The sequence below is a fragment of the Neltuma alba genome, unplaced genomic scaffold, assembly GCF_004799145.2.
Source record: "Neltuma alba isolate B1F8T4 unplaced genomic scaffold, ASM479914v2 tig00007828_pilon, whole genome shotgun sequence".
Lineage (NCBI taxonomy): Eukaryota > Viridiplantae > Streptophyta > Magnoliopsida > Fabales > Fabaceae > Neltuma > Neltuma alba.
The window spans coordinates 29,131-40,752 of NW_021634876.1; the positions used below are offsets into that span (position 1 = coordinate 29,131).

An 11,622-nucleotide genomic window follows, 5' to 3' on the forward strand; every position below is an offset into this window, starting at 1 on the left:
TTCTTTTTTACTTTCAGATAGATAACGCAGTTTCACACTTAGCATCATAGTTAAAATGTATATTGGCTTGCATATTTTACATAATCAATAGAATGTATATTGGCTTGTGGTTTTTAAAAGTTTACTGATATCTCTATATTTTTAACTATTAAAGAAATAGATAGGTTGCAGAAATATGCAATACGGTTGTAAAATGTACAAAAAAGGCATCACTTACCAGAATATGAAACAAGAGTGTTGCAATTCTTTTTTTTTTTGGATTAAAATGATGTTACAATTATGTATATGTGCATATAAAGACGTTACCAAAAATAAATATTCACGAAATTATGTGAAATAAAAATAGGACAAAAATGAGAATGAGACATTTAGGGCTTGTTTAGTTTCTTATTTTGAAAATAATTTTTTGTTTTTAAAAACAAAAAAATGAAAAAACTTGTTTAGCAATTTGTCTTTAGTTGATTGTTAAAAAAAAAAAAAATAACATGTTTTTAAAAACTGAAAAACCAAAACAACTTTTATATTTTTTTGTTTTGAAAAATTCGAGAAATCTTTTTCTCTTCTCCCCTACTACCTACTACTTATCACTATCAGTGATAACTACTACTTGTCAAAGTATAATTTTTATATTGTTTTTTCAAATTTGATTTTTTAAAAATTATTTTTGAAACAAATTTTTTTGTTTTTATTTTCAAAACTTGTTCTTAAAAACAATTTTTGAGAATAAAAAAATAAAGAACAAAAACAAATAAGCCCTTAACTTTGATTTGCTATTTTTTGAGAAAAAAATGGAAGGAATAGAATAGATTATATGTTATCAAATGTTTTTTTTTCTTTTCGGTTTCTTTCTTCTGTTTTTTTTTTTTTTGTGACAATTTTTCTTTCGGTTTTTATGTCATGGTCTGCCAATTGGCGGGGAAAAAAGATCATTTTCTCTCTTTATTTTGGCGCCAAATAAAACAGCTAGTAACCTAGCGACATATCAAATCTCACATAGAAACAAGAAGAAAGAAGGCTGGGGAGTGGGAGATTGGATCAATGGCTTCGAGTGAGGTGGAAGGATTATCGCTTCCTATAGACGATTATGAGACCCTGCTTTCCACCACTGACGTTGAGCTGCTCAAGAGAGCATGGCGCAACGAGAAGGCAGCTCCTGAGATTCTTCGTTTTGAGACCGATTTAATTGTCCGCATTAGAGAACAGATCCAATTAATGGTATTTTCAAACCCTACTAATCTTTATTTGGTTATTTAAAACTTTGAATTTGAAACAGAAATTATCCAGATTCTGGGTATCAATCCGGGCGTGCCCCTAAAGCCGAAATTTTCAAAATTGTTAAATGATATTGATGTTTTCTTCCTATCTTTCTTTGCTTATGATTAATATCAATTAAAAATGGCATTTTAGTGCATAAAATTTTCGTCTTTGCAGCTGAAACTTTGAAATGAGTCTTAGATGGTGTTGTCACTGTTAAAGGCAGTGTATCTTCGAGATTAATCTCGTCGTTTTGAATTCTCGATGCTATTTTACTTTTCACGAGCAAACTAGCTAACATTACGGTACTTGAAATGTTAAATACATTAGGTCTCCCAGGATTAGTGGGTGCAGAGTTACCACCCAAAAGCAGCAAAGCCATTGCAACTTGTGTGTCAGTTCTTTCATGGTTGGTCATTTGACAAAAGTGTGCTATGATTTTCTTAGGTTCTAATTCCCGCACTTGTTGATTTATGGACTAAAGCTGAATGGGTTTTAACAATTCAAGGATTACATCTTCAGAGTACTCCTTTTATTCACCCTTACCCTTTTTGGTGCTCATTTTCCCCCACTTTCATTTTGGGCAGGAAGAGACAGTGGAGGAGAAATCAGCTGCTGGCATCGATCCCCTTTCAATATCTCTCTATCAGATGGACTTGGATAGAGCCCAGTTTTTACTTAGATCATACCTCCGAGTTCGCATTCAGAAGGTGGTACTTACCTATTTGGTTAGGGGTTATGTAGGTGTCATGTGGTAATTGCTCTTTGTATATTTGGCTGGGGTAAAGAATATACATTTACAGTGTTGCCCCTGTTATTTTTCCCGGCCGATTATTATTTTTTAAATAATTTCTGGATACATAGAAGGTATGGAGTTAACAAAGATTCCTGCAATAATTGTTGACATATTTGAAGACATGTCAGCCAAGAAATAGACTGAGCTAGTCGTTAGACTGTAATTTGTTTGATTTTATAACTGAATTTCCATTGCAGATTGAAAAGTTCGTGTTCCACATTGCGAAAACTGATGAACTGTGGAACAAGCTATCTAAAGAAGAGAAAAATTTCGCTAGAAGGCAAGGCAAATTCTCCTTCTCCCTCTTCCAATTTCATTTCAAACATGTGAACTGAAGGCATGTCTTTTATCTGGTTTTTAAAATAAGCTTTGTCATTGCAGGTGTACTGAAGATCTAAAACAGCACTTGGAGGATAGTGTTCTATCAAAGCTGCCAGAAAATTATCAATCTTTCCAGAAGCAATCTGTAATAAGCGAAGAGGATGACATGAGTAATCCAAAATTTTTATAATTTGGTTTATGCTTTTTTTATCTATAACGTTATCCTTTTAAGATCCATTTAGTTCATGACTATCTGTGAAAGTTGCGTTGCCTATAAATTATCAGTCAGTGCTAGGATATAGTTTCACTGCGGATGTGCATAGTATGTCTTGTATGTTAGCTGGGATGATTAAACCTTGTATCTCAGCAAATACTTTCAAAGGATAGGAATGAGGATATTTAACTCACAGTCTGTGGTTATACTTCGCAGTCCTTGGTTAGGGCTTTGTTGTCCTTTTGCTTGTAGCAGCTTTGCTTCAATAGTGCAAATAATTATCCTTCTAAATGAGATTCTGGACTCAAATATTCTTTTCTTTCCTTCTTTCTTTTTGTTCCTTTAGCCATTTACTTATTACAATATTTTGGATTTGGGACTAGGTTTCTAACGTATGCACATGCCCGCTGTATTGATCATATTAAATACATCTTAGCCTAGTAGCTTCTCTTTATTGTAAGAATGCTATATGCAGTCCATGAGAGCCCCAAAACCTTGCTTGTGTTTGAGCTTTCATGTATTCTGACAGTTTTCATGTCCTTGTGCATGAGATTGTTGTTTATTTAACTAACAGTGATGAGCTCTTCAGATTGGTGCTATCTTATAATTAATGTTTACTTTTGGTCTACATGAAAAAGAGAAAAAAGAATGAAATTTGCGACCAATCTGTCTCAGATTGCTTTTATGAATTTTGTGACAGACTGAAAATTTTCCATCTCTAATTTTCTGTTTTGTTGTAGTTATGTATAACTACTAAGGATCTTTTTGCTACGAATCTATCTTATATATTTTAATATTCTTTTGGCAAATTCATTGAGCTATTGCTTATGGGGTTCTTAGTCATGAGGAGAATTTCTTGGGATATATTTGCTTTGCCACAGAAGTCTGTATATCGGATATGGTGGAATTGGATTCTTGCCGTTGAGAATAATATTCATATCCCAGGTACTTGACTGAAAAATTTGTTGAATGAGACTTTTGTTTTGTATGTTTCAGTTCCAGAAGCACAACTAGACACATTTGTTGTATGCAGAAGCAAAGAATATCTCACAGGCATCCAGCTTGAGGATGGACCAGTGGATGACAGGCAATTCCATAATACACTTTCTTGGTTTTAATTCTTCTCATTGCAAAACTGAGAAAAAAAGGGGTAAGAACTTAAGTTGCTGAGTTGTAAAATTGTAATGGCAGGTCGATGCTGTTTGAGATGGAGCCAGGTGTGCTCTACTTCATATGTTACAAGTCTATAAAGGCACTTGTGGAGAGCGGCAAAATTGATCTTCTCTGATAATTTTATGCTCTGCGAGATTTATTTTATACTGAGATGCTTCCTGTTACTACAGATGCCCACATAATACCAAAGTTTGTTAAAGCTTCATTTTATGTGGTCATGTTCCTGCTCTTTATATGAATGTAGGAGTATGTGGGATCCTTATTGGGATGTATGTATTCATGCATTATTTACCAAGACCTAAATCTTAGTCAAGAAATAGAATGTAAAATTTCAATCATTCTTGCTATTGAATTTGATCGTTATTTTGATTTAATTTTATTGCTGTTGGAATGTGAAAGTTAAGAATGCTCCTTCAGCTCACTATCATAATTTGTCTTTGGAAGTTTTATATTTCAATCTATGTTTTACAAAATTTTAAGAGTAGTTGATACTCCATTTTGCCTAAAATACATACTGTAAAGATGTATCAGAATTAGTTACAAATAATTAATAATTAGATTTTACTAACAAATTGTTGGTTGAGATGATAAGTGACCTCACTCTTTAAGAAAGAGAACACAAGTTCAAATATTGGGAAGCACACTTGTTAGAAGAGGTGAAAGACCATTTGTGTTTTAAGCTTTGAAAGAGAAAACTTTTAATCAAATTAAAAAAATTAATAATTAGATTTTTTTTCATAAATTAGAATTGGAATTAAACTTTAAGATGGTCAACTTTAATTAAGGATAAATTTAAAAAAAATTGAGATATTAACAAACAAAATGTTTAGTACAATTTTTGTCTTTTATAAATTTAAAAAAATATATTTCCTCAACACAAAAGGAAATAGGTAAGGTTAGTAGCAAGTTATAAATATGGCATAGATATAACTTAATAATAATGGCAAAAAAAAGTTATTAGTGGCTTATTAATGAAATTACTTCTCGTTTTAGACGACGACATAAATAAAAAGAAAATTTTAATCAACTTTTTTTAATAAAGATTATTTATTTTTTTATAGATAGAAGGAAAATTGGAAAAACAAGTTTCTACGGTAAAGGTTGGAGGGAGCCGTCGTAAAGTAGTTAAAATATCGCGGCAGTCAAAATATATCTTATAATAACTAACCGATTGGACTTGGGGTGGTGAGAGTGGCTTTACCCGTAATCCTCGAAAGCGGATTCTGTGAAATTTCCGAAATTTGTGGTCTTTAAATGAAATTATCACTCCTGTAAATTCCTTTACTGTTAGCCTCATCGTCCTCCGTAGGCCGACGCGGGGCAGCCGCTGACATCAAAAAGGGGTGAGCTAAAAATATAACCCTTGTAACTGACCTGGTCGCCGGCATTGGGAACATTGAACGGGCGGCTAAGGAGTTGCCGCACTACACCTTCCGGCCTCCTAACCCTGTTTGCGAACTGACCAGCAAGCGGCGGCAAAGCGCCACCTTTTACCGGTAGCTTCGCTGCATTTTCCGAATCTGATTTTCCGGCAGTCCTGCGAATTCATTTGGCTGATTACATATTGGGGTAATAGTCCATGCCAATGGAAAATAATATTTATTTAGCTTTTTGTTCGCTTCTTATCTGGTGATGAACACAGCACTTGTTGGTTTGCTTGAATTGGTGAATAGGGTTCTGCGAAGCATTAATCTATCTTTATTTTATTTTTTGTCTGGGTGTGGACTTTGCACTCAGTTATCCGAATATAAGGTCGATAATGCCATGATATCAACTCATGAGCAGAAGTTGAGATTTTGATAATTTGATAGTAGCAGGGCTCGTATTCTCTAAGGGTGATTAGTTTTGATATGATTGGATTTTAATATGCGAAAGAATTGTCGCTCTGCAATTCTATGGCCAAAAGGATTTTAATAGTTGGTAAACGCAGTAATGGGTGAATCAGAATAGCCTTTATGTGAATAGCAATAATATTGTATTTTCTATAGTTGAAACCTTTCAGTATGTAGAAAAATTTTCTATTCAGTGAAATATTAAATTTAAAATCATATACTCTAGTCAGATGTTGGTCCTTTTCAAGATTGGCTATGTGTTCAAGAACTTCGGCACCTTTTATTGAACGGTCCATCATGTGACAGAAATAACTACACTGAAATTATTAGGACCTCATACTGGGGAAAAGTGGTAGCTAATTAGAATAAGTACTGAATATGCATGAATGACCAGTAGAAGCAGCAACTATTGTAGAGTAGTTAATGAAGACAACCTTCCATGGGGTTGTTTATAACTTTCAGTTGCAAAGGTGTTTATATAGAGGGATATAGGGAAGTAATTTGATAATAAATTTTCTTTGGTTCTAACTATGACCATTGGAGTGAGTTCATTGACATGAATGATTTGTATCTTATTGTAGGCAAGATAATGTTTTCCTTTGGCTATCATCTTCATTCAAAGAAGAAGGACAAGATGAGTTTGAATTTGTCAGTCGGGTGCCAAAGATTTGGTTAATAAATCCTTAATCTTGTCATAACTATGAGACTTCATGCTAAATGCTGCCTATGACCGCCTCATATCTATATCTTTGCGTTACCCAGTGAAGTCTTTCAGCTTGCTGCATAAGCTCAGTTGCTCTAACTACGTAGCCCACACCCATTTCCATAGCCCACAGCCATCATATCAAATCTGCATTACCAGCAATGAACTCCTTGATTTCTTTGATGTCATTGTTCACCGATGCCTTACAGTCCAGCAATCTCAACAAGTTCACACTCAACTTCTTGTTTCTGGTGCTCATCAGTCGGCCTTCTTGGCCGCCAAACTCATAACTGTTTATGCATCTTTTGGGTTTGTCAGAGATGCTCGGAAAGTATTTGATGCGGTCCAAGTTGAAGGTCTTGAAAATCTGCTTTTGTGGAATTCAATTCTTAGAGCCAATGTCTCTCATGGGTATTATGATTATGCACTTAAACTTTATGCTAAGATGCGAAAGCTTGGATTTTGGCCTGATGGGTTCACTTTTCCTCTATTATTAAGGGCTTGTTCGAATGGGCTCACCCCCACTCTGTGCAAGATTGTTCACTGTCATGCTTTGCAAATGGGTTTCCAGAATAATCTTCATGTTGTGAATGAACTGTTGAATATGTATGGGAAGCTTGGGCAAATGGTTGATTCCTCCCAATTATTTGATAGAATGGTTGTCAAAAGCCAAGTTTCATGGAATATGATGGTTTCTGGTTATGCTTCAAACCATGATCCTCGTGGTGCTTGTAAGACCTTTAAGCAAATGGAGTTGGAGGGATTTCAACCAAATTCTGTGACATGGACATCACTGTTGTCAAGCCATGCTAGATGTGGCCTTTATGATGAAACACTGAGGTTGTTTAAGGCATTGAATATGAGGGGAACTGAAATCAGTGCTGAAGCCCTAGCTGTAGTCTTATCCGTGGGTGCTGATATGGGTTCAATTGACAGGAGCAAAGAACTACATAGCTATATTGTAAAGGGTGGATATGAAAATTATTTGTTTGTGAAAAATGCATTGATAGGCGCTTATGGGAAGCATGAGCTTCTCGATGCACATAAGCTATTTTCTGAAATAACGAGCAAGAATATAGTAAGTTGGAATGCTTTGATATCATCATATGCTGAATGTGGATTATGTGATGAGGCACTGTCAGTATTTTTGCAGCTGGAGAAGTCAGATGGTCATCCTCCAGTTAGACCTAATGTCATAAGTTGGGGTGCTGTTATTGGTGGTTTTGCTTCAAAAGGGCGTATTGAGGAATCCCTTGAGCTTTTTAGAAGAATGCAGCAGGCCAAAGTAATGGCCAATTGTGTGACAATCTCCAGCATTTTATCAGCTTGTGCAGAGTTAGCAGCTCTGAACCTTGGCAGGGAAATCCATGGTTATGCTGTTAGGGTTCTGATGGATGATAATATTTTGGTAGTAAATGGCTTGATTAATATGTATATGAAGTGTGGGGGTTTCGAGGAAGGGCATTTGGTGTTCGATAACATGAAGGGTAGAGACTTAGTCTCTTGGAATTCATTAATTGGTGGCTTTGGTATGCATGGGCTTGGCGAGAATGCATTAAGAACTTTTGATGAGATGATTAAGTCTGGAATCAAGCCAGACAATGTCACTTTTGTTGTTGTTCTTTCTGCATGCAGTCATGCAGGACTTGTTGAGGAGGGCCGCAAGCTTTTTGACAGGATGGTTAAAGAATTTAAAGTTGAACCTCTGATAGAGCACTATGCATGTATGGTTGATCTTCTTGGCCGTGCTGGACTTTTGCGAGAGGCAAGTGATATCGTTAGAAGCATGCCAATAGAGCCTAATGAGTGTATTTGGGGAGCTCTTCTAAATGCATGCAGAATGCACAGGGATATAGACATTGCAGAAGACGCGGAATCATATATTCTGAGTCTGAATTCAGAAGTAACTGGAAGTTACATGCTGCTGTCAAATATTTATGCTGCAAGTGGAAGATGGGAGGATTCTGCTAGGGTTAGGATCTCAGTGAAGTCAAGGGGCTTGAAGAAATTTCCTGGTCAGAGTTTGATAGAGGTGAAAAAGAAAGTTTACACATTCTCAGCAGGGAATGTTGTCCAGTCTGGACTGGAAGAAGTTTATAGGATGCTCGAGGAATTGGCACTTCAAATGGAGAGTGAAATTTGCGCATCCAATCATGTGCTTAATCAACAATGCATTGATGATGAGGAGTCAAACCTCTTGGTTGTTGCAAACTGAGAGACTAGGTTTTATTTTATCCTATGGCTTTCTCTTGCTGGCACAAACAGTTCACTTTAGAATCTGATGTTTTGGGAAAATACTAGCCCTGCTAGTTCTATCCAAAGAAGAAAGCGGCTGTTTTTATTATTTTCATGCAAATTGAAACGTCATCCTAAGAAAATAAGACACAGAACTTTGGAGCAACACCTGGGGAATTTTACATTGGCAGATGAGATCAATTCTTAGTAGCTTATGAGATGCTTTATTGAATGTCAAAAGGAAGGGAATTCCTAGGGCTAGAGGTTCGTTGAAGATGTTTGAAGAGCATCTCCTTCACATTATCTCGTGTGTTTTATGCCTCCGCCCTCCGCTGATATTGAAACCAGACAGGGAGATGGTTTTAGTTTACCAATTGTACGCTTTTGCCATAAAGGCCGTGTGTGCGTGTTTGTGTTCTTCTAATACCTGGCGCTTTCTGTTCTTTCTCAACTGCCTGGATTTTTTACTGGGGCAAACACTTGCAGATATCTTGATGCTGGTTTGAATGCCATGGATTGGCTGGGTTTTTATTTCTACAGTCGCTTACATTTTAGATTACCTTGTAGTTCTCTGAAAAGCAATATTCTGATTCGATAGAAGTATTTATGCCTTTAGGCTGATAATTTGCCAGTCCAGAAACATATTCAATTTTTCTGAGAAAAATAGATAAAAACCTTTCTGTGAGAATTAAGTACGCATCAGTTAGCTAGTTTCTTATACTTGACGAATAGTTTTCTCCAGGCCTAACAAAAACTCCAATAGCCTTTGAAGAATGAGTAGTGAAGGAGGGCACACTGTTATTTATTCTATAAAAATGAACAAGAGTTTCTCTACAGGAAGTGGTAACTATAGCCGCCCAGAAGCACTGTTGCTTCCTATCTTAGAAGTAGAAGAAAAAGGATTGCTGCAAAATTGAGACTTGAAATATGGTGTTTCCGAGATAAGTATGTAAAATGAGTCTTGTCTCAAGTTTCGTGAATAAGTACTTTTGGAGATTCTGATTGTGATCTCAAACAAGCACTAAGTTGTCAGGTAGTACAATTTGTGAGAGTGAACAAAGTTGCAGCACCTTTGAGATCATGATCTTGATCTTGTTGAATGCAATCAGCCTCTGCTTTTAATACTGAATTTTCTATCTTGAACAAAACCCCTTCTTCTTCACTGCATATTTCGGTCCAACAACTCCTTTACGTTAGAATTATGCAACAATAACAAATTTGGCAAAAAATTCAGAAAACAAGCATGTCACTAGTTCTTATTATTATCTGCTTCAATGCTTAGCTTTTAGCTTTCAGCATTTGTCGAATTTTGTAAATAATAAATTTGACGTGTAATTTTTTTGATTCACTGCCCTCTGAATCTAATAATTTATTAATAAAAACTATTGCAAATCTTACTTGTATAAAAGTTTAGTTATTTTTTCAAAATGAAAACATTCAAGTACACAGTGCTAATGTTTAGAAATCTAGATGCAGTCATTGAACATGTAGTAATTAAATTAATGTATGTTTAATTCGAATGTTAAAATATAATGCAGATTAAAAAACTTAATAATAAATTTCACTACTTAACATTCAAATCCATACAAGATACTTCATCATCACGGTACTCATCAAGTAAATCCATACTTATTTATATTTTGTATAAGAATAATTCTCATATAATGTTATGGGAAGAAAAGATGTATGGAAATGATAATGCCACTTTGCACCAACAGCCACTTGGAATTGGTCAAATAAGTGACTGTTTCTTTCTTTCTTTCTTTCTTTTTGGCCAACGAGGCTGTTCAAAATCACTAGTTTTGCAGTATAATGGTGAACTGGTTTTATTTGCACCAGTTCATCAGTTTTTGGTTGAATCAACGTTGTCAATAACAAGTATAGGATCCTCCACGAAGAGAGTTTATCAGGTCTAAACTCTCAAACAAACTTTACTATTTTTTTATTACTATTGTAAAGCACATGATATTCAATTTTAGATCTTCAAGAAACAAAATTACAACTTTATGGGATTATATATATCCCCCCCCCCAACTTATATTTAATGCATTTCCAAACCAACCTTTGCTTTTTGTTTCTTTTTTTTTTTTTAACTTTAATTTAATGAATTACGCTACATGATGCTTATTTTGAAATAATGCTCAAACATACCAACGGAAAATTAACAACATGAGCTAATATAGCCCAAAATAAGTATGACTTGAATGTACGTAGAGCACATGTTTCACTAATATAATTCTCAAAAATCACAACCTAATTATTGTAACAATTAATGAACTAAATAAACCAGACATTACACCGCTTGTACATATATAAGGAAGAGCGTTTGAAGCTTCAAAATTGCATGTATATATCTCATTAATCATCAAGGGTAGATCACTAAAAGAAAAGCTAATCTAGAGAAGGGAATTGAAAAGAATATAAATTAAACTAAAAAATTCATCTGGTAGAAAGAAAAGCTCAGCTATTTCATCATATTTCTTGACATTATTCCACCCTATTTAAAGCAAACATTTCACCTAAATAATATACTAGCTTGACACATTTTTGCCGTGCCACTCGTTTTCATTCCAAAATAAAACTCCCAAACACTTATATGGCATGCAAAGGCTAAAGTGGGGTTATCTTGGCAAAGAGTTCATGCTCAGACTTACTGGATGCTTTATTAGAAGAACAGATGTTGCAAAGTTTTTAATGGAGAGGATAACAAATTAAAGAAAGGTATATTTTGTTTTTATCCACATAGAACTGTACTTAAAGGCATGCTAGGGAAGAGAAGAATAAATCAAGCTGACGATGATCACATGAGAAATGGAGAAAACTAGACACTGAATAGGTTATATATGGTTCAATTAATCACACGATGGTGGGCTATATACTATCCCAATACCATCGAAAAATTATGGTAGGCGAAATTGGAGAATTTCTTATGCTCATAATCTGGATATCCATTCAAATGTTTTATTGGATCTGCCTCTTGAATGCGAAGTATTAATGATACACAAATTATTATTGTTATGGTCTTCCCTAGATTCGATCTAACTGATGAGTTCTTTTGGGCTTACGCCTGCTCATTTATATTAAAGGGGAAAAA

The 11,622-nt window shown here is 35.0% G+C and overlaps 2 protein-coding genes across 2 annotated transcripts; both read left to right on the forward strand.

Annotated features, from left to right (window-relative positions):
- Positions 1–1,856: 1,856 nt before the first annotated feature.
- LOC114753280 (DNA replication complex GINS protein SLD5-like) lies at positions 1,857–4,156 on the forward strand. The gene is made up of 6 exons (XM_028941953.1): positions 1,857–1,964; positions 2,248–2,330; positions 2,432–2,541; positions 3,426–3,530; positions 3,619–3,672; positions 3,777–4,156. The coding sequence occupies exons 1-6, from the start codon at positions 1,905–1,907 to the stop codon at positions 3,833–3,835; spliced, it is 471 nt and encodes a 156-aa protein (XP_028797786.1). The 5' UTR covers positions 1,857–1,904; the 3' UTR covers positions 3,836–4,156.
- Positions 4,157–5,062: 906 nt separating this feature from the next.
- On the forward strand, positions 5,063–9,106 carry LOC114753275 (putative pentatricopeptide repeat-containing protein At1g17630). The gene is made up of 2 exons (XM_028941948.1): positions 5,063–5,327; positions 6,172–9,106. Exon 2 carries the CDS (start codon positions 6,301–6,303, stop codon positions 8,506–8,508), a length of 2,208 nt encoding a protein of 735 aa, XP_028797781.1. The 5' UTR covers positions 5,063–5,327; positions 6,172–6,300; the 3' UTR covers positions 8,509–9,106.
- Positions 9,107–11,622: the final 2,516 nt, after the last annotated feature.